Source organism: Hippopotamus amphibius, chromosome 6, assembly GCF_030028045.1.
Source record: "Hippopotamus amphibius kiboko isolate mHipAmp2 chromosome 6, mHipAmp2.hap2, whole genome shotgun sequence".
NCBI lineage: Eukaryota > Metazoa > Chordata > Mammalia > Artiodactyla > Hippopotamidae > Hippopotamus > Hippopotamus amphibius.
Window position 1 is genome coordinate 47,106,999 of NC_080191.1, and position 23,236 is coordinate 47,130,234.

At 34.1% G+C, this 23,236-nt stretch overlaps 1 protein-coding gene across 4 annotated transcripts in view; it reads left to right on the plus strand.

Annotated features, from left to right (window-relative positions):
- Window positions 1–22,472, plus strand: part of VTA1 (vesicle trafficking 1) — a 69,701-nt gene extending 47,229 nt beyond the window's left edge. For 2 of the 4 annotated variants that reach the window (XM_057739298.1, XM_057739301.1), the window contains 3 exons: window positions 7,409–7,582; window positions 14,696–14,776; window positions 21,372–22,472. In XM_057739298.1, the coding sequence (XP_057595281.1) occupies window positions 7,409–7,582; window positions 14,696–14,776; window positions 21,372–21,517 (401 nt within the window). In that variant the 3' untranslated portion in view covers window positions 21,518–22,472. Of the gene's footprint in view, window positions 1–7,408; window positions 7,583–14,695; window positions 14,777–18,485; window positions 18,580–21,371 lie in introns of all 4 variants that reach the window. The other 2 variants (XM_057739300.1, XM_057739299.1) reach the window with 2 other exon arrangements.
- The last annotated feature ends 764 nt before the right edge of the window (window positions 22,473–23,236 follow it).

The following is a 23,236-nucleotide window of genomic DNA, read 5'->3' on the forward strand; positions in this document are numbered from 1 at the left end:
TTTTTTCCTCCTCCAAGATCCAATCTAGGATCACACATTGCATCTAGTTGTCATGTCTCTTTAGTTCCTTATTAATCTATAATGGTTCCTCAGCCTTTCTAGGTGTTTCTTGCCATTGACGTTTTTGAAGAGTACAGGCTGGTTAGTTGTAGACTATCCATCCCTCAGTTTGGGTTTGACTGATGTTGCCCCATAATTAGATTAAGGTTGTGTGTTTTTAGCAGAAAAACACCAGAATGGGATGGTTTTCTCTCTGCCTCACATTGGAAATATGATTCTGTTGAAATATTGGTGATATTAACTGATCACTCAGATTATGTGGTATCATCTGGATCATTCCGCTTTAAAATTATTTTTTTCCTTTGTTATTAATAAATAGCTTGTGGAAGATACTTTGAGACCATGTAAATATTCTGCCTTTTATGAAACTTTATCCACTGTGTTTAGCATCTCCTGATGAGTTTCTAATACCATCCTTTCTATACATTTTTTATATGTTTATTTAATTTATTTATTTATGGGGGTGAGTTAAAAATTATCCGCACTCCAGTTATATTAAAACTTACATAAATTCTACAGCCAGAGTGCGTATAATTTTTGACTCGCCTTGTATTTATTTATTTATTTGGTTGTGCCGGGTCTTACTTGTGGCAGGTGGGCTCCTTAGTTGTGGCATGCACATAGGATCTAGTTCCCTGACCAGGGATTGAACTCAGGCCCCCTGCATTGGGAGCACGGAGTCTTAACCACTGCACCACCAGGGAAGTCCCCATCCTTCCTTCTGTATTAATTGGCTTTATACTATAAGGAAGAGCTTTTCCTAGCTTCTCCATTTGTATGTTTATTAATTTAATTATGTTAGTATGCAGTCATGAATTTATATACAGTGATTATAACCCATTACTCTCATTCTTTATTTTAATGGTCAGATTGTGTGAGAATCATACAGTGGGAGTTTTCCAAACTGGCTCGTGTGTCTTTTTCATACATTCCTATCATTCTTGGAGATTTGTGCTACCTTGCTTTCTAACTATGTCAAAATGCTCCTAGTACATCTAGTTCTTTCTTTGACTCAGCCCTGGAATCAGCCCTTTTCTTTAAAGAGCTCTGAGTCCTTATTTTAGTGACGAATGATATTTAGAAGTCCTGGGCACTAGGTGTACTCATTGCTGCTGGTATATCATTGCTTCTGGTCCCTCTCAGAAGACAGAACAAGAAAATATTCATTCAGGAAAGTATATTTTAAAAAAATAGAAAACAAAAGAAAGAAAGTATATATATTTTTCAACACTACGAATCCTGGCTTCCACTATCTTTAATTTATTCACTCATTTGTTCATGTCTGGAAAACAGATGATAGAGTCAGAATCATTAATTCATACCAATGTAAAAAGCAAACATACAAATTAGTTTTCTGTTTGCTTCGTTATTTTATTTTAATGTAAAACCTCATACATCTTGAGTGTGTAATGCAATGACGTGATACATAGCCCTCTAAATATAGAACATTTCCATTACCCCTAGAAATTACCTTGAACTCCTTCCCAGTCCATTCCCACCTTGAGAAATAAATGATTTTGTTGCTTGTGTAATCAAAAACTAGTTTGCCTGTTCTAGAGTTTTGTATAAATGAAGTCATAATGTCAAACGTGCCCAGCATTTTTCTAAGCATTCTATATGTGAGATTCCCCCATGTGTTACGTATCAGTACTATAGTCTTTCTTACTGTTGAGTAGTGCTTCACTGTATGGATACCACAATTTCTTTATAGCTTCATCTGCTAATGGACATTATGGCTGTTTCCAATTTGAGGTTATGATGAGTCAAGCTTCTTGAAACAGAAATAGGTATATTTTTCAGAGATATTTCACATGCTCTATGTGAACACACGGCATATGTTCCCTTCCTCTGGGTCAGTAGCTACAACATAATTGCTGTTTAATTTTTAAGAAACTCCCAAACCACCTTCTGAAGCTAGTGTACCATTTATACTTTCATCAGCAATGTATTAGTTTCTGTTGCTCTGTATCCTTGCTAACAACTGGTATTGTCAATAGTATATTTAAATACAGCTGCTCTGACCCATGTGTAGCGGTTTTTCATTGTAATTTAAGTTGCATTTTTTCAATGACTATGTGATGTGGAGCTCTGTGTGTTTATTGGCTTTTCATATATCTTTATTTGTGAAGCAGCTGTTTAAATCTTTTACCCACTTTTTTGTGGTAAAATATACATAACATAAAATTGATGATTTTAACCATTTAAATGTACAATTGATGGCATTAAGTACATTCAGACTGTTTAGCTTGTCACCGCCATCCATCTCGAGAATGATCTTCATCTTCTCAAACTGAAACTCTGCACCCATTAAACAATAATTCCCCATTATTCCCACCACCCCCCAGCCCCTGGTGACCACCATTCTCCATGCATTTGACTGCTCTAGGTACCTCATCTAAGTGGAATCATACAGTATCTACCGTTCTGTAACAGGCTTATTTCTTTTAGCATAATGTCTTCTAGGTTTATCCATGTTGTAGGATGTGTCAGAATTCCATTTCAAAGGCTGAATAATATTCCATTGCATGTATATACCACATTTTGTTTAACATTCATCCATTGATGGATGTTTTGTTTGTTTCTGTCTTTTGGCTGTTGTGAATTATGCTGCTATGAATAAAAGTCCTTGATCAGATACACGTTTTACAGATGTTTATTCCCATTCTGTTACTTGCCTCCTTATTTTCTTAACTGTCTTTTGATTACCAAAAAGCCTTTAATGCTAATGAAGTATGATCTGTAATTTTTAAAATTTTATGGCTATTTCTTGTGTCCTAAGAAATCTTTACCTACCTCAACCTCAGAAATTGTCTCTCATATTTTTAATCTAGAAGATTTTAGTTTGAACCTTTACTCTTAGACCTTAATTAGATCTTGAACGTTTTTGTGCATACCGTGTAAGGTAGGAAACCAGAATTCTTTCCTTCATAAGGATAGCCTGTTAATCCAGCACCATTTGTTATGCACTTTCCATTCCTTCTTGAATTTTTTTAGTTCCTTTGTCAAAAATTCATTAGCCCTGTAAGTGTCATTTTATTTCTGAACTTTTTTCAATATATTTTTCTGGCCTGTACCAATACCACACTGCCTTCTGCCTTGTTATAGTAAATCTTGGAGTCAGATAATTTAAGTCCTTCAACTCTTCCCTTCTTTTGCAAGGTTTTCTCAGCTATTCTGTGTCCTTTGAGTTTCCACATAAATTTTAGAATAGGTTTTCCAGTTTCTATTAAGAACAACAACAACAGAAGCCTACTGGAATTAGGATCGCTATTGCATTGAATTTCGTAGATCAATTTAGGGAGAATTCATATGTCAACAAAATTGAGTCTTTCAATAAATGAACATAGTATATCTTTCCATTTAATAAGTCTTTATTAATTTCCATCAGCAGTATTTTGTATTTTTCAGAGTAGAGATTTTGTACCTCTTTTGTTAAATTTATTTCCAAGTATTTTATGTCTTTTCATGCTCTTGTAAATGGCATTATTTTAATTTAGTTTTCCAGTTGTTTGCTTTTAGTATCTGAAATACAAATTGATTTTTGTATAATCTTATATCTTGCAACCTTGCTACATTTACATATGAGTTTTGGTTTTGTAGGTTTCCTTGGGAGTTTCTATGTAGATAATCATCTCATCTGGAAGGAGAGACAGTTTTGCTGCTGCTTTTCCAATCTTCATGCCTTTTCTTTTTTTCTTGACTATTGTACCAGCAGTGATAAACATGTGCACTGTTTTGGTCTGGCTTTTTTGCCCTGTCTGATATTAAAGAATTTCCTTTATTTTCGTAGGGTGCTAAGAACTTCTGTCATAAGTGGATGTTAAATTCTGTCAAATGCTTTTTATTCATTTATTGAAATTATACGGTTTTTCCTCCTATAGTCTATTAATATGAGTTAAATCGATTGATTTTCAAATGTTAAATCAACCCTACACTCCTTGGTGAACCCCACTTGGTCATGATGTATATTATCCTTATAATATATAGCTAGATTTGATTCTGATATTAAAGATTTTTATGTCCATGTTCAAATGTTTGTGAGTTTTGCTAATCAGGGTTATGCTAGCTTCAGAAAACAAGCTGATAGTGATTTTTCTTCCTGTTTTCTGAAGGTGTTTGCATAAGATTGGTATTATTTCTTATATAAATATTTGATAGAATCCACCACTTAATTTATTGAGGCCAGGTGTTTTCTTTGTAAGAATATTTTTAGCTATGAATTCAATCTCTTTAATAGATATAGCCCTATTCAGATGATCTTGGGTGAGTTTTGATAGTTTGTGTCTATGTTTCATGATGATAATGATCCTGCAGACACTAAAGGATAATGACATTTCCCTTAGGCGTTCCAATTTATTGGCTTAATATTTCTTTGTTGTCCTTATTATCCCTTAATGTCTGTAGGATTTGTATTGATGTAACCTCTTTAATTCTTAATATTTGTAGTATCTGTCATCTCTCTTTTTTTTATAATCTGTATTGTTTATTTTCCACATTTTTTATTGTTTCAACATGCTTTTCTAAAATTTTTTCCTTTTTATTTTCTACTTTACATTTGCTCTTATTCTCATCCTTCTCTGTACTTGAAATTTAATTTGCCTTTTTTTTTTTTCTGTAGCTTCTGAAGGAGAAAATGTAGGGTTTTTTTTTAAACCCTTTCTTCGGGAATTCCCTGGCAGTCCAGTGGTTAGGACTCAGTGCTTTCACTTTGGGGCCTGGGTTTGCTCCCTGGTTGGGGAATTAAGATTCCGCAAGCCATGCATTGTGGCCAAAAAATAATAATAAGCCTTTCTTCTTTTCTAATATAAACATTTAAACATTTAAAGCTATCAGTTTTCTTCCAGGCACTGATTTAATGTTATCCCACAAATTGTGATATCATTTAATTCAACATAATTTCTATTTTCTTTGTGATTCCCTTTTAGTATATTGTGTAATTTAAAAATATTTGGGGTTTTCTAGCTGTCTTATTGTTATTGATTTCTAATTTAATGCTATTTTGATCAGAGAACATGTTTTATAAGATTTCAGTGTTTCAGAGTTCACTAAGATTTGTTTCATGGCCCAGAATATTATCTGTCTTGGTGAATGTTGCATGTGCATTTGAAAAGAATGTATTCTGCATTTATTAGCTGTGGTATTCTGTGAATATGAATGATATAAGGGTATGTTTTAATAGATACTTTCATTGATATTTTATTCTCCAACTATGGGGGTTTTAACTAATTCTGTCAGTTTTTTTTTCACTAAAAACTTTGGTATTTTATTAGGCACATACACCTTTACAACTGCTTTTTTTTTTAATGACTTAACGTTTTTATCATGAAACATCTGATGGTATCTCTGCTAATATTCCTTGACATGAATTCTGTTACTGAAATTAGCCATTTCAGCTTTTGCCTGCTTGATATTTACATGGTATCTATTTTCATCCTTTCAATTTAAACATATCTGAGTCTTTTTTTTAAGCTTTTTATTGGAGTATAATTGCTTTACACTAACATATGAGTCTTAAAGCACATGTCTTTTATTTTTTCAGTTTTTTTTGACATCAGTCTTCAAAATCGTGTTTAGTCCATTTACATTTCATGTAATTATTACTATATTTAAGCCTACTATTTTTACCATTTGTTTTCTATTAGTCTCATCTGCTTCTGTTCCCTCTTACACTTTTCTCTGGTGAGTTTTTCTTCTTTCATTCATTTTGACTACATTTTTCTCTATGGCCTTGAACACATTTATAATACCTGCTTTAAAGTTACTTTCTGCTAATTTCAATATCTGGGTCATGTTGGGATCTTTTTCTATAGGCTCTTTTTCTACTGACTCTGGTCACATTTTCCTCCTCTCCCCACCCCACATATTTCTAGTAATTTTTATTATTGATAACATCTTGTAGCTCTGCATTCAGTTATCTTCCTCTCCAAAATCTTGATTGTTGTTCTAGCAGGTAGTTAACTTGCTTGAACTCAAACTGCACCTCTTCTCTTTCAGCTTTAAGGCTGTTGCTTTCTTCAGGGCCCCTTAGAATCTTCCCTGAGCGTGCATGCGTAGGTCAGGGCCATATAGGTATTTACTTAAGGCTCATACACACATTTCAAGGCTCACTTCTCTGCAGCTCTTTCTTTTGCACAGACTTTTGCGTGCCCTCAGGTGAAAGCACATCTCTTACCTGGTGAGATTTCCTCTCTCAAGAGCCATCTTCACTCTAATTTCTACCAGCTTTTGATCACTCTCCAATGTTTTTAAAAAGTGTTTGTATGTTTTGTTTTGTATTTTTCCTTCCCAGAATGTATAAGTGTTGAGTTCTCTAATATGGGAGAAAATGATGTTAGTATATATAAAGTATAAATACGTCTACAAGTTTACGTAGTAAAATTCCCAAAAGTGGCTAACTCTCTTATTACTCCTTTCTACACAGACAGCTCAATGTGAAATTTTATTCCTTTGTTTTTGTTGATTAATTTGTTGAACAACAAACACAGAGGTAGTCATTAATAGCTAGTAAACAAGTACTGAGTAAAAGGCAGCTGTCAGAAAATAGAGTTCTTATGGAGAGCATAAATGTGACATGTTTTGCCAAAAATGTTCTCCATTTTTCATAAAGTTAAAGAATGGGTTTAAAGAAAATTTATTTTTAAGAAAAATATAATATATGTAAAGATTTTACAGAGTTGGAAAGTATTAATGTAAAGAAATGTTGATCATACGGCCAGGCACAACTGTTTTAAGAAAAGAAAAAAAATTAAAACAATTATTTTAAGAGAAGCTGCTTATCAACTACATTAAATAGAATTGTATTTGAAGGTCTGTTTGTCATGTGTGTATAGCAAAATAAGAATATTTGGCATTTTTTTTTCAAAATACAGATCCTCCTCAACTTACAATGGGGTCATATCCTGATAAGCCATTATAAATTTGAAATATTATAATTTGAAAATGCATTTAATACACCTACCCTACTGAACATCATTGCTAGCCCAGCCTACCTTAAATGTGCTCAGAACACTTGCATTAGCCTACAGTTGGGCAAAATCATCTAACACAAAGCCTGTTTTATAATAAAGTGTTGAATATCTTATGCAATTTATTGAATAGTGTACTGAAAGTGAAAAAATGGTTGTAAGTGTGTTGGTTTTTCACTCTTGTGATCTCATGGCTGACTGGAGCTGTGACTGCCACTGCCCAGCAGCACAGAGAGTGCTGTACTGCATATCGCTAGCCTGGGAAAAGATCAAAATTCAAAGTATGGTTTCTCCTGAATTCTTATCACTTTTACACCATCATAAAACCCATAAATCAAGGACTATCTGGACCTCGTTTAACATTGCCGTATATTGTATAATAGATGTTGAGGAAAATGAAGATGCTGGAGCAGCCTCTCTGCCCATTCAGCCACCTCAGCCGTCATCGTCAACATATGACCCAAGCAACATGCCATCAAGCAGCTATACTGGAATACAGATTCCTCCCGGTGCTCACGCTCCAGCTAACACTCCAGCAGAAGTGCCTCACAGCACAGGTAGGAAATTGAAGCTTAATGAGTTTGAACTCTCCTTTCATAAATAACAACTGCACTTCTTCTCATATTTGTGCCTTAACGTGGTGGTCCTAAAGCATAAGATCTTTAAATTCCACTTGAACCCACAAAAATAATTAAATCCTTCTCATTGAAGTTTTAATATTGTATTTTAGTTGTTTAAGAAATGACAAAATGTTTACGTGTAATTGATTACTATTAACCTCATTTTATTAATAAGTATAGTTTCTATGCTTTTTATGTGTGTTGCTGTTTTCTTTTTCTTCCCCTCTCTTTCTTTCCTCTTCACTGTTGTTCAAGAATAGCACTGAGGTGAGTGGGGCTTATTATAGGATGTGTCTGTCAGGCTCCTACTGTGATCTCAGGATTCATTCCTTGACTCATTCCCTTAGGACCCTGCCTCTGCCCTCAACATGGGTATTATTGATGAAGGAGCAGGCTTTGAGGTACAGAATCTCAATAGCAGTGGATTCACAGACAAGTGAAAGGAGGGGGTTGGGTTTGGGGTTTTATTTTTAATATTACAAACGTGTCTTAAAAATAAACCATAGTGATATCTGCTGTCTTTGAATAAATTAGTACTATATGTCTGTGTTTTCATAGAAAAAAGACCTGACAAAACTAGTCTCCAGGAATAAGTCAGTGTCATAAGATAATTTTTTTAAAGTTGCAGACAGATAGTCTTGTTTATTTGTATTGTTAACAGAGTATCACCCTTACTTTCAAATAGGCATTTAAAATCATAATTTAAATAAATCTTAAATTTAATTAATTTTTTTTTTCCAAAAATTGTTTTTAAACTTTTATCTCAGCATAAGGGTGACCTATGGTAATAAACTACATATTTCAAAATATTTAATTAATAGAATAAAAGTTGCCTTTGAGCCTTGATTTCTACTGTTGCTGTTATTCACCATTACTTCATTGACTTTCAAATTTTCAGCCTCAGTTTACCCAAACCATTTAGGTTATTTTGCACTAGTTGAACAACATTTAAAAGTTTTCTATTTTGACCATTGTAACAGCAATTGTAAATCTCTTTCCTCCTATTTTAAAAGTTTTCAACTTCATATCATCTACAAATACTGCAGACATTTTTGTCTTTAAGCATATTGGTGAATGTCATCATTTTAACACCTATCTCTTTTGGATTCTCATTCTGTATATTTTACCCTGCCTGACTTTTCATTGCCTTATGGTCTATGTGATGACATTAATAGACCAATTTGCATTAGTTTTATAAATAAAATTTCATAGAACACTGTTTTAAATATTTTATTATCTTTTGGGAATATTCAATATTTCCAGTGTAGAATGAAATAAGCAAAACCAGCTGCATACTTAGATGTATTTGCCTTTGATAAATACTGCTCGAATTATAAATCTGTTGATAGTAAGTTTAAACACTAATCAAGAGCCTCCAACACAAGCATCCTTATACAGAAGGGTGAAGTGAGAATAAAATGCACTTGGGAGTCACATCATATTAGTTATTAATTTCTACCCTTGCTAAACCACAAACTCAGCTGTTATTCAGTTCTCAACCTAGGTTTTTCCCTCTTTCAAAATGAAGTTAATCATACTTCCCATGGTTGTTTTAGTTATTAAAGGGGGTTAAGTATGAAAATTGACTACTATTTTGCCTAACCCAAAATCAGTGTTCAGCAAATTAGTTTCCTTTTCCTTTTTTTTTAGTCTTCCTTCCTCTTTCTGTGCCAGAATGACAAGGTATTTAAAAGCAAGCTAATGAACACTTAAAATCATTTTGTGAATCAGGAAAAGTGTCAACAGTTAAGACATTGGTCTCACCAAAAAAATTGCATAAGGGGTATTGCTAAGACAATGTACCTTAGGGCATAGTTGTGGTATAAGCATATATACTTATATTTTTATATGTAGACATATTGTATGTATGAGAGGGAAAGTATACTTCTAGTAGGAGGGTTGTAATAGGTCGCACCAAATGAAATGTCTTTCTGTACAACAAAAGTGATAAAATACTAGTAGTTTCATATGTCCAAACTAACAGACTCCTGCTCAGAATATCCAGACATAAAGATAGATATCAGGAGGTAGTCTTCTATTTCTGTTAGGAAGTTTTCTGGCATGACCAGTTCATTTTGATCCATTTAAATCTGGCATGAGCCTTTTTTTTTTTCCACTCTCATGTTCTTCAGAGTGGGACATAAAACTAAAAACTCTGAAACTGCTTTAGGGCATCAGGTATACATTCTTATAGACAGCATTTAAATAATTATCATAGCTATTTCATAAACTTATTCTAACAGAACTATATTAGATATTGCTATCCTTCATTTACAAACAGAAGAAATTAAGCAATTTTCCCCCAAAAAAATATACATACAAACATACCCAGTAAGTGACAGTACTAGAATATGAACTCAAGTCTTTCAGATCCCATGTTTTTGTCACCTCTCTTCTATTTCCCTTCTTCTATGGAATTAAAGTTGTATCAGATCAAAACCTACATTTCTCATATTTTTCCCGTTAAAGTTGGCTTGAAAATGTGGGAATCTCCTCTTTGCTGGAAGATTTTTTTTTATTATATTTAAAACAGTTAAAAAGAAAAAAATTAGTTCATAGTTGCCTAATAGAAAGTGAAATAACATTTTTAGTTTATAAATATAGCAGATGTTTCCCCTCTTACTCACTTTAAGAATGATTTACTTTCTCTCATATAAAGGTCCAGGATGCACTTTTATCAAAGGGAAATCCTTAAGATAGCTGAAAAGAATAGTATGTACTAATATACAGTTTTTAGTTCTTCCACAGAAAAGCAAAGAGGGTGCAAGGAGGGCGGGGATAGCGATTGTTTGAACAGCCAAGTGTTTGCCTCTTTGTGCTCTCACCAGTGTGTTATATCAGATAGAGGCATACAGCCTAGGGTTTTTTCTGTCTCTTGAAACATGCTTTTTACCGTCTGTAAATATTGAGGAAGAAGATCTCAGTAATAAATCTAAAGAGAGCAAAAGAGTTATTTTAGAATTAATGCTAGCCTTTTAATTGTAACTGCAGCTCACCTCACATGTAGATCAAAAACTTAACCTCTTTTATTGTTGTTCTTTTAAGTGACAGAAGTACTGCATTTGAGTTCTGCTATACAGCTTTCAAAGTGGTTTATATTCTGGCCTAGCCATTTCTATCAGCGCTATTTTCCATGATTATTCTGAGGTTTACTTAACCCAGTCTTCTTACATTTGCTTACAGTGTTCCTCGTAGTTAGCACTTCTTTCTCTTTCTCTGCCTCTTCAAATGCTACTGCCCTTCCAGGTTCTGTTTAATTATACTTTTGCATCGTCTTCTCGAGTTTTCTAACCAACATCCATTTCTCCCTTTTCAGAATCCCCATGCCTCATAGTCAGTAGAGCAGTTTAGTACTAAATTACAAATCATGTAATGTTTATTCTTGAATATATATTAATCTCATCATATAGGCTGTGTAACAACCATGTGCTAAAAAATTAACCAGAAGTTACTTGCTAACATTTCTTTTTGTTTTTTTTTGTTTTGTTTTTTTTTTTTGGCGCACGGGCTTAGTTGCTCCGTGGCATGTGGGATCTTCCTGGAGCAGAGATCAAACCCGTGTCCTCTGCATTGGCAGGCGGATTCTCAACCACTGCGCCACCTAGGAAGCCCTTCTTTTTGTTAAGTAAAGGAAAGAAAGAAATTTCCAACACAGTTCTACTTTCCCCCCAGGAATGTTTTTGTGGTGACATCACTCCAACATATCGTGATCTAGGGAGTTGCAACCCATTCACAAATTGACAAATGAAATCTTTGCAAATCGAGAAAGAAGGAAAAATAACTAGATTCGGGCATTTCAAAAAATAAATGAATAACATAAACTAAAAACCAATTTTACTGATTTAACAGGTATTTATGTGCTTAGTTGAGCCTGTATGCTAGGCCCCCACGGGAACATGTCACGATGGCTGCTAGGAACACAGGCCTTGGTCCCTGTGCATGGAGACGGACGAGAAGCAGTGTCTTCTGACTGCTGCATGAGGCATGTTGAGCAGCCCATGCTGTCAGTTCAAGTCTTGGTTAAATGTGACCAGAGTTCTTTTTTTCTCCGCCTCCATCTTTATTGGCGTATAATTGCTTTACAGTGTTGTGTTAGTTTCCGCTGTACAACAGAGTGAATCAGCTATATGTATACCTATATCCCCTCATCCCATCCCTCCTGAGCCTCCCTCTCACCATCCCTATCCTACCCCTCTAGGTTGTCACAAAGCATTGAGCTGATCTCCCTGTGCTGTGCAGCAGCTTCCCACTAGCTATCTGTTTTACATTTGGCAGTGTTTGTATGTCAGTACTACTCTCTCACTTCATCCCAGAGTTCTTAATAAAATGCAGACTACCTGTGGTTTTTTGTTTTTTAATGTCACTCAAATAAAATTTTACTACATAACTAAATCCTCTCTCTTAACTTCTGTTTTGTTCTTGTTAAATAATATTGCGTACTTAATTAATCATCTGGAGATGTACAAATAAGCACTTAAAAATTAGTGCAGCATGCTGACCAAAGAAAGTATGCCTTCTCCATAGAGAAAGGATTTGTTAGGAGGATTTTAATTTAGGCAGAAACACAAATTACTTACTACAGAAAGGCATTGATATCCAGATTATATGTGAGAGGGTTGTGAACTTACCATTTTTTCTAAAGATGTGTGTGAAGAATATATACAGTCACCCACCTGTGTTTTTATGCTCAGCTGCTTCACATCACTGGACTTCACCAGATAGTCTCTGAAGAGCCCTCTCAAATCTTGCATTCTAACTTAAAAACATATATTACATTATATAATTATGTGCCTTTGAAAGTTCAAGTTTTGTGAGGAGAATTGTCATATGTTTATAGTTTAATATATTTTGTTAGCATTTATCAAAATCAAGCAAAAGATAGTCATTGGTTGGTCAATTTAAATTTGTATGTCTCCTGACTTTGCAGTTATACATCTATAATTTTTTCCTGTAAATATATTCATACATATATATGTATACAGTGTATAAGAATATTCACTGTAGTATTAGCTATAGCAGCAGAAGTTTGGAAAGAACCTAAATGTCCATCAGTAATGGATAGCATTATAAATTATGGTTCATGCATAGAATGGAACAATATGTAGCCATTAAAAAGAACAAGATGGATTTATATCTTTTAATTTGGAACTGTTGCTAAGGCATATTAAGTGAAAAATGCACAGAATAGTACAGGATGCAGACATATTACCACTGGCAAAACATACACACATACCAAAGTATGCCTTCTCCATAGAGAAAGGAGTTTGTCCAGAGGGTTTTGATTTAGGCAAGAACACAGATTTCTTCGCGGAGTACATTTATTTCTTTACACACACACTGGCCTGGACACACACATATTTCTATGTGTGCGTAGAAGAGTACCCTAGAAACTAGTGATAGCCCTCAAGTGACCTGAAATAGGAATGAGAGTCAGGCTTTTCACCTTTTTTTTTTTTAAACTGTTTAAAATTTGTACTTGACTTTTCATCTGTACCCCTTTGTACTTTTAAAATTTTTGTTCAATTTTTAGTTAAAAAGTAAGATTTTCATGACTTAATAGCACCAAGGCGGTAAAGAGAAACGCTTGCCCTAAAGCAGAATTTAATGAGATAAATAGTATATATTTAAACCATTTTTTCCTTTGGACAGGGATTGAGGAGGTCCTTCAAAGTCAAGACTTCATATCCGCAGAATATATTTTAGAACTTCAGTCAACCGTTGCAAAACCATAGCTCTAGAACTCTCCTTGGCTGTGTATTTGTGCCGCTAAGAACTTCCCAGTTTATCTTCTCCTCTCTTCTGTTCCCTTCTTCTTGTCCTAGTTTCTTTCCTACTTTACCCTTACTACAGATTGCCTATTCAGATTTAACCTCTTAGCTTCGGGCAGAAGAATCCTGTTTTCCATTTGAGTCCATTGATTTAGAGTAATCAACTTTTCTTCTTCATTTGCTTTCATGTTAATTGAATAACGTGTCTCTTTTGGGAAGTTTCAGCAGTTTGTGTTAATTTTTTAGATGATTAATAATCTTCAACTCTAGTATATTACTTACCATTAATCAAGAATGCTAGTTATCTACTGAATATGACAGTCATGACAAGTTCTGATAGGAAGTCAAAACTAATCACTTACTGGATATATAAAAATATTATCTTAAAAACATATAAATTGGAAAATTGGGATATATAATTTATAATTTCATTCATAGTGATGAAATGGGACTCATCCCATAAGTTAAACTAAATCATAATTATACCCCACGTTGTCCCCCAGATTATTTAATTATTTATTTAAGATATTAAAAGGTAGGAAAGGAGTCTTACTTCTACAGATATTAGGTAAGCTTTTTTTTTTTAGTACATCTTTATTGGAGTATAATTGCTTTACAATGTTGTGTTAGTTTCTGTTGTACAACAAAACAGCTATATTTATACATATATCCCCATATCCCGTCCCTCTTGAGCCTCCCTCCCACCCTCCCCATCCCCCCCCTCTAGTTTGTCACAAAGCACCAAGCTGATCTCCCTGTGCTATGCAGCAGCTTCTCATTAGTTATCTATTTTACATTTGGTAATGTATATATGTCAGTGCTACTCTCTCACTACGTCCCAGCCTCCCCTTCCCCCATGGTGTCCTCAAGTCCGTTCTCTGTGTCTGCATCTTTATTCCTGCCCTTGTTGCTAGGTTCATCAATACCATTTTTCTAGATTCCCTATATATGCATTAGCATATGGTATTTGTTTTTCTCTTTCTGACTAGGTAAGCTTTAACTGAGAAGCAACTTGAAGCATTAGACATGATAGAAAATGCAAAATACATAATAAGAAATGTGTGACCAATACATGTGTGTGAACTCTCCAACGTATTTTTCTGCATATGTCCTATAGTAGCCTCGACCATCAAATAAGTATATCAAATTACAGTTCATTAAGGTTTTAAGAAAATAATTAAGTGAAGTAATTAAATTCCTCCATGATCCTTTGAGTGCTTTCCTAGTACATAATTGAGAGGTATAACACTGTTATAAGCATCTATGGCTTTCTGATTTGCAGGTGTAGCAAGTAACACTATCCAGCCTACTCCACAGAGTATTCCGGCCATTGATCCTGCACTTTTCAGTACAGTTTCCCAGGGTAAGTCAGCTGTCATATGAGAAACACCTATTTGGGGGCGTTGTTTTGTGCTTTTATCTTAGGAGTGCTGTGTATTTGGATGTCTAGGTAATTTGAAACACATTTCTTTGAATGCCTTTATTCACTAGTTTCTCCAGTAAACCAAGAACGTTGCTTATTATCAAAAATACCTAAATCCCAAGCCATTCTTTTTGTTGTTGTCGTTGTTGTTGTTGGCGCACAGGCTTAGTTGCTCCGCGGCGTGTGGGATCTTCCTGGAGCAGGGATCAAACCTGTGTCCTTGGCATTGGCAGGCGGATTCTTGACCACTGAGCCACCTAGGAAGCCCCCCTTTTTTTTTTAATCTTTTCAACTTTTGTTTTTATTTTCCCCCACTTGGTTGTTCTGTTTGTATAATTTGGTCTTTCTTATTCAGAGTTTCCTTTGTATGTCTGTTGAGATTAGTACTTTTATAGTTAGATTGAAGACATTGATTGATTTTTCCAGTAGTTGTTATTGAATTTTCCCTGATGCTGTCTCTGCAGGTCTGTTTTCCCACTTGGTTTTCTATTCTCCCCTGTGGGTGAGAACAGGCCATTCAGCTTCCTCCTGCATCTCAGCCATGGATGAAGAGATCTTTTCTTGGAGGGGGATAGCAAGTGGTGTACCACACATACCTCATCAGTCCTAAGTCTGTCCAGGAAGTTAATTCCATAATTTTAGAGAGACATTCTCTACCTTTTTTGCCTAGGGTCTCGTTTGAGAGGTGGGAAGCCATTAGGGCTGAGGGTGTGCAGGTATGCAGAGGTTGACAGAGTGGGGAAGGATGTGAAACTAGATAATTTTTTTAGACCGACTCAGTAAGACCCCCACTCCCACTCCTCATACAGCTAGACCCTCTCTCAAGTTTCTATGAATAGGCTCCACAGTTGCCTCCTATATTACATGTTCTGAGTTGGGATTTTTTCCCACTCTGTTTTATCTAACAGCATACCTCCACTTAATTTTTGCTTTTCTAGAAATTTCTTTAAATCTCTTACCAATTATCTTTTCCAGTTTTTACACTCTTTCTCTTTTCTGCTTTTCCTTCAATTTTAGAATTCATTTCCTTTTGTTTTACTTTATCACTTTAATATCATTTCAGAAGGAAAAATAGTCAATTATGTGTGCTTAGTCTGCTATCTAGACCTAGAACCCTGGAATTTTTTAAGATTTTTTTTTTTATTTGGACCATTTTTAAAGTCTTTATTGATTTTGTTACAGTGTTGCTTCTGCTTTATTTTGGGTTTTTGTTTGTTTGTTTTGATTATTTTCCTGGCCACGAGGCATGTCGGATCTTAGCTCCCTGACCAGGGACTGAACCCGCATTCCCTGCATTGGAAGGTAAAGTCTTATCCACTGGACTGCCAGGAAAGTCCCCCTGGAATTCTTTACCCAACAAAAACTATCAGGTGTGAAGGCAAAAATAAATACTATTAAATATGTAAGGATTCTGAAGTTTTGCCTACCACATACCGTTTCTAAGGAAATTACCAGAAGATGTTACTCCATTAAGAAAAGAATGATAACCAAGAAAAGAAATATTAAGAAATGGTGAAATTAATCTTAGGTCACCTAAAGAAAAATTCCATTGACAGCTTTTCCATAGGCTTGAAAAGCAATTGTTCTAAAATTAGAATATAAAATCAGAGCTCCCCTCCTTTAAGAAAAATCAAGTGGATTCCACACAATATGTAGAATAAGAAGCTGTAGAATGGAAAGAAATGGATAAGAAGCTGTAAAATTCCTTTCCCAAGAAGAACAAAAAGATCCAAGAAAACATTTTAAAGTGTACAAGAAATTTCAAGTAAGAAGCAAATTGAAATATGCCATGATTTTGAACAATAATATAATTATGAAATATAAGAAAAGGAATTTTGTTTGACTTGGACACAAGGAACATTCTCCTTGAAATGGCATAGGCTTATCACAAACAGAATACTTTATTCAGGGCAGAATATCAATCAAAGTGAAGGTAGAGAGATATTTCTGGAAGTTGAAAGGTAGAATAAGAGAAAGCTGTTATTAGGAGTATCCAGAAGTGAAATGTTGCAGTTTTTTTTCTAGAGTTGAGGAATGAAAAATCAAAATGGAATGAGAAGACAAAAGTAAGCAACTAAGGAATTTAAAAGCACTAATAAATTTAGGAGGAGATAGGGCAAGAGAGGAGAAAAAAGTGTAAGTGAGCTAAATTCTTTACCTCTCATAGCAGAGTGTCAGTAGATAAAGTCTAAAAACCAATAAATCGAGAAACGGTGGTATAAGCTTATCCATTGGGGTCAGGGAAGTAACCTAGAGAAAACAAAAAAATAGAAATATTTTAAAAGTGGGGAGGGGAAAGATAGATGACTTATTTACGTATATGAGTTACATTAGGTTTATTCTACTTTTCCTTGTTTTATTAAAAGCAGGTAAGTTATAAAACCTAAAATCAAGCACTGCAATGGCCTTTGAATTCTGAAAGGCCTAATTTAAGAGTATGTGTATGTTTCATGGGGGAACATAGTGCTAAGGTAAGAAGAGTAGATAAGGAATCTATAATAAACTAGCAAATTACCAAAGAGCATAGTGGAAAATATCCATTAGCAGACAGATAACCTGCCCAGCAAATACTATATTCCTCTGTTAAACTTGTTTTCCAGATTCCTCTCTATAGTCTCATATGTCTGTAAAAGCTCTCCCTAAAATCTGATGTGAAAATACCTGAAGGAAAATACAACAGTGAAACAGAATAAGGAATCTAATAATCAGGTCACACAGTATGGGAATCATTAAAATAATGACAAAAGCAGCATTTGGGTCAGTGCAGCAAGAATGTATATTCAGAACTGATGTTAGAAAAAATATATGTTAGGTACTATCCCCCAGTTCTTGTATCTCATTTGGTTGTATCTTAACAGGTTTGACTAATGAAAAGTAATAAATTGCATACAGCAAAAGATTTTCTCTCCCCGCTTGGTTGTTAAAATGCAACTAATAGACCAGGAGGAAGTCGACAGTTAAAAAATAATTACTGTTCAGAGCATATATAAAGATCTCCTGCAAATAAATAAATAAAACTTAATTCAGTAGGAAAAAAAAAAAAACACCAGAGGATATGACATAGGGAATGACTCTTGTATACTGTTAGTGGGAATATAAATTGATGAAGCCTTTTTCCATAGCATTCTGTCACTATCACAATTGCAAATGTTTTTTTGACTCAGCTATTCCACTTTTGGGCATCTATCTTAGAGAAATACTTAGACATGGGTACAAAATGTATTTACAAGGATATTTTATTTCAGCATCACTCGTATTAGTAGAAAACAATTTTAAGTGTCTATTAATGAGAAATTATGGTGCATGTGTCACATGGAATACTGTGCACATATTAAAAAAGGTTAAATACTTCTGTAATGAATTTGTGGCTCACTCTAGAGAGGAGAATGGAATTGAAAAGGTATGTATTTGAAGCAAAGTATTTACTTTTTTTAACTTGTATATTTCTGTATGAGAGTGTGAATAACAATTTACCTCACAAAGGTTTTTTAAAAATTAAATGGAATATATGAAAAATATTTAGCATGGTTTGTGACATAATAAAATTCTGCTGCTAATCATTACTACCGTTGTTGCCATTATTAAGTGATGTGTCCTGGCAATGCCTGGATTTAAGGGTTCAGTACTGTACTTTATATTTACCTCCAAGATTTACTGCAGGTCAGTGATTCCCGTATGATTCTGCCTATGCCTTCCATTCAAATCAGAGGATAATTGAGTACGCTAGGATCACATTATCTAAGGTACTTCACATGAATTTCTAGAACTACCTAGTTAAGTAGGAAAAAAATCTCTAAAGACCCATTTTGAAAATATTTACAATTAAGTATTCTATCTTCTGTCAAGGTTAGATAAATCAACCTTAGAAATGGATGCTTTTGTCAACTGAGCATGCAGGGATTTCTCTTTACACCAAAAAGTGTTATATGTGATCACATGCTGAGCCTGGCTCCCCCAGCCCCAGAAACAGAGAACTTGACTGATAGCTCCATCTCCCTCTGCCCTGTTCATGTCCTGCCCTGTGAAGGGGAGAAGCAGCTCTATGATAAAGACAGTCTTTTTGAAGACATCTGGAGCTTACAAGCACAGATTTCAGAGAAGAGATATTATATTTATATTATATTATATTATATTATAGACAACTTGTCTAATTCTTTAGACACAGTGTGCTCTCTCTGGTTCTGATTATGGCTTCTGGTAATTTTTTTTTAATTAATATATATATTTATCGGCTGTCTTGGGTCTTCATTGCTACACATGGGCTCTAGTTGTGGTGAGTAGGGGCTACTCTTCGTTGTGGTGTGCAGGCTTCTCGTGGTGGCTTCTCTTCTTGTGGAGCACAGGCTCTAGGAGCATGGGCATCAGTAGCTGTGGCACACAGGCTCCGTAATTGTGGCACACGGGCTTAATGTCTCCAAAGCATGTGGGATCTTCCTGGATCAGGGTTCGAACCTATGTCCCATGCGTTAGCAGGCGGATTCTTAACCACTGAGCCACCAGGGACGTCCTGGCTTCTGGTAAATTTTAATGATAGAAAAAAAAACAGCTTTCCTTTGGGTGCATTAAGGGATATTTACTATTTTGAATATAAAATCAGATAAACTGAAATTGAACAGTTGTTCTCTTCCTGAAATGTGTTTTCCCTTCTTATGTCTTTTTCACTTTCTCTATTTAGTTTTTAAATGTTAATTTAAAAGAATCCTAAATAGTAAGCAGATTTTATTTTTATTTAATTTAAAATTTTAATTCATGTTTTCTTAATAGACAATATTTTTAAAGGATGGAAAGCTTGAAATGCTACAAAATAAATATATAAATATTTATTTATAAATATATAATTATTAAAAATAAATCTAACATCTATATAAATCTATAGTTTGCATCTAAATCTGTAAGTTGGTTATTATCTTCTAGTTATTACATTTCACATGATAGTTACATAGTTTGTCATATATGCTATAAGCTATATATTACATATATGTAATTATAGTTTTCTGCCAAGATATTTTATTCACATTTTATAAATATAATGTATTATTCACATTTTATAGATATTGTTATTCCATGAAAAGTAGTATTTTTTGTGTTTTAAAATAGTTTTATCATTAGTGGGTAAGTTTAGTTTATAAAATCTAAAATAATAGCAGAGTTCTTACCAGTGTACACATTTTATCTTACTAATAAATAAATGATATGTCAACAAAACATGTTAAAGCTGATGCTATAGGGCTTCCTAGATGGCACAGTGGTTAAGAATCCACCTGCCAATGCAGGGGACACAGGTTTGATCCCTGCTGCAGGAAGATCCCACATGCCACAGAGCAACTAAGCCTGTGCGCCACAACTATTGAGCCTGTGCTTTAGAGCCCATGAGCCACAACTATTGAGCCCATGTGCCGCAGCTACTGAAGCCCACACCCCTAGATGCATTATTTTAATATTCTTTTTTGAAAACTTTAGAAAATAATAATTTGGATAAGAATTTAGTATCAGAGTACCTGGAATTGCCATGTGCTTTGAAATCCTTGCCTATGGAATGTCAGAGTTTTCATTTTATGCTGTATTATCTGGCAAAATTAAAAGCAAATAAAAAAAAGTAATTATATTAATTATATTTATAACTGCAAGGTTATAAACAGAATCAAAATATATATTATCATTTTGTTATATTCTGTGCCCCTAGCCTTCTGATCAGTTCTCCTTAGAATCTTCATAAAAATTTCTAAAGAAAATGGTATTTATTTCCAAAGATAAGACACAAAGTCAGTTTTTAATTTCACCTTTAGAAATATATATTCCAGTATATTCAAATCCTAGATTACATGAAATGTTTTCTGTGTGGTTTTTTTTACCCAAATTATTTAGCTGGGCTCTATCCATTATTAATCATTTGTGTAACTAGAAAACTTGCTGAGGATAAACTTTGGACAAATAATTGGTAAGGGTTGTTTACATGGTTAATTATGTAGTTTAATGATATATCTTAGTTAAACTTTAGAGTTTTGTATATGAACAGCACAAAAATGCAAACTGTTTTCATGCTTAAAAAAAAGTTAGATGACACGTAATTTTTTACATAAAGCTTGTTATTTAGTTTTTCATTGAGTTATATTTATATTCTGGTTCACATGAGGGTTGAATGGTTTAGTCTGTGTGTCTTGTTCCATGAAAAGAGAAGCTCAGCGATTCTAACATAGACACCAAAGCTTCTTTCCTTGTTTTAAACAGAATATAATTTTTTTGCACTTAATTTGCAAAAATATAAAAGCTTCCACTTTATGACTTCTGGAAGGAAAAATCTTGCTCACGTAAGTTATTACGTATTGGCATATGTATGCTTTATATTAGTAATTTAAAGTTTTTAAAGCATAAAGAAAATATATTCAAATACAACCGGGGATTGGGGGGAAAAAGGTTCATATTTTTATATAACCTTAAACATTTTCTGTAATCTTGAATATAAGCATTTACCTAGCCTAAAAGAACACTTTTTATAGTCTTTATAAATATCTTAATTACTCTGTTTTTCACTTAGGAGATATACGACTAACACCAGAGGACTTTGCTAGAGCTCAGAAATACTGCAAATACGCTGGCAGTGCTTTGCAGTATGAAGACGTCAGCACTGCAGTGCAGAATCTACAGAAGGCCCTCAAGTTACTGACTACAGGCAGAGAATGAAGTCTTTGTACAACATCCATGCATTTTTGGCTTAAAGAACTAACAGTCCACTACTCTCTTCGGCCTATCGGGGCACAGTTTTAAGGAAGATTTCAGTTCCATTGACTATAACAATGAAATCTGTGTCTATGTATCAGAAATTCTGTTGAAGCATTCATCAGCAGCCTCAACCAGTTTTCATTGTCCATTTAGTGGATTCAGTAGTCTCTGGGTATATAGGGCTGATGTGAGCATAGTCCTAAAAATGCCCATTGAATCCTGCTTGTTCAAAAAATGAAAACACACTTCTGTAAAATGTATTGGGAATTAGCTTTGTATCTTAATCTACCTAAATTAAGGAATTTTTTTTTTATCTATAACTTGGACAAATAGACCATATTACTTTGCTATAAAATTCTAAATTTAACTTTTAATAAAGGTTGCCAGAATATTCTAGAGATCATGTTTTTGTTTTCCTCAGGACTTCTGAAACAGATATGAACATCCTAAACTGTTAGTTGAATCTGAAAGAGCTTATGTTCAAATTTCAATTTATATTCATATTAAATATAGTTACATTAAAAATTAAAATGTTCATGGAAGGAAATGTAATAAGGTAAAGAGGTAGAATCAGTTTTAGACATAAGAATAATGTTGGTTGCTCAGCTGTTTTCCCTTATCCATTGACGCTTAAGGTGAATTGGTATTTGCTTCCTAGGCAGTTTGACTGCATGTATTAGAGAATGAAAACAAGACGTTTGTAGTAATGCCTGGAAACTTGGTGCTTTGAGTTAAGGTTCTCCTCTGCTGCTATGGAATGGATTCCATAGAGTGTATAGCTATGAATGATGCAAAAGATTATAAAAACATAGATTCTCAGTTGTTAAGTTTATAAGTTTTGTGGGGAATTATGGACTTACGTGTCACCTGCATTTGTGCTGTGTAAAAAATAAATACAAGGATTCTTTTAACTAGTTCAATTTATTACAGAGCCAAATGTCTGTTTTGCATGCTAAAATTGTCACTTTTCTAAAGTCATTATTTCTGGTTACAAGAATATGGATGTTTCTATAATAAGAGACAGTATTTAAAAAGAGAACGAGAGAGAGAAATTTGGCAGATTTACCTGAGATTTATCTGGTCCATTTCATTCATTCCACTAATATTTGGAATATTTTAACACAGGGGTCAGCAAACTGTGGTCCATGGACTGGCCACTTGTGTAAATAAAGTTTTATTGGAAACAAATCATATCCATTTATTTGTTTTGGGTTTGGTTGCTTTCCAAGATGGCAGAATCATATGGCCTCAAGTCTAAAATATGTACTACTTGGCCCTTTAAGGAGAAGTTTGCTGACCTCTGTTCTAACAGTCTGTTTGAAAGAAAATGAATCATTAACTCAATCTCTTATGTGTTTCTGTTTTTCTTTGCATAAGTGTAATGCTATTGTATAGAGTTTGATAGAATGAATATTCAGACAGAATAAACTGTTCTAAATTATTGCAAAAACAAGCCCCCAAAAACATGCCTCCTGAAAAACGTTTTCATATCTTTCACAGCTAAATTCTTACAACATTTGTAGGGGTCAATATTTGCATCTGGAATTCAGGACTCTAATATAGTTCTATAGAACTTTATTGAAATAGAGAAATGACCAGGATGATCTTTCATGTTATAAAAGGTAAATGTAAAATATAGTTCAGCAAATTTTAATTCAAATCCTAACATGTCTGACTGCT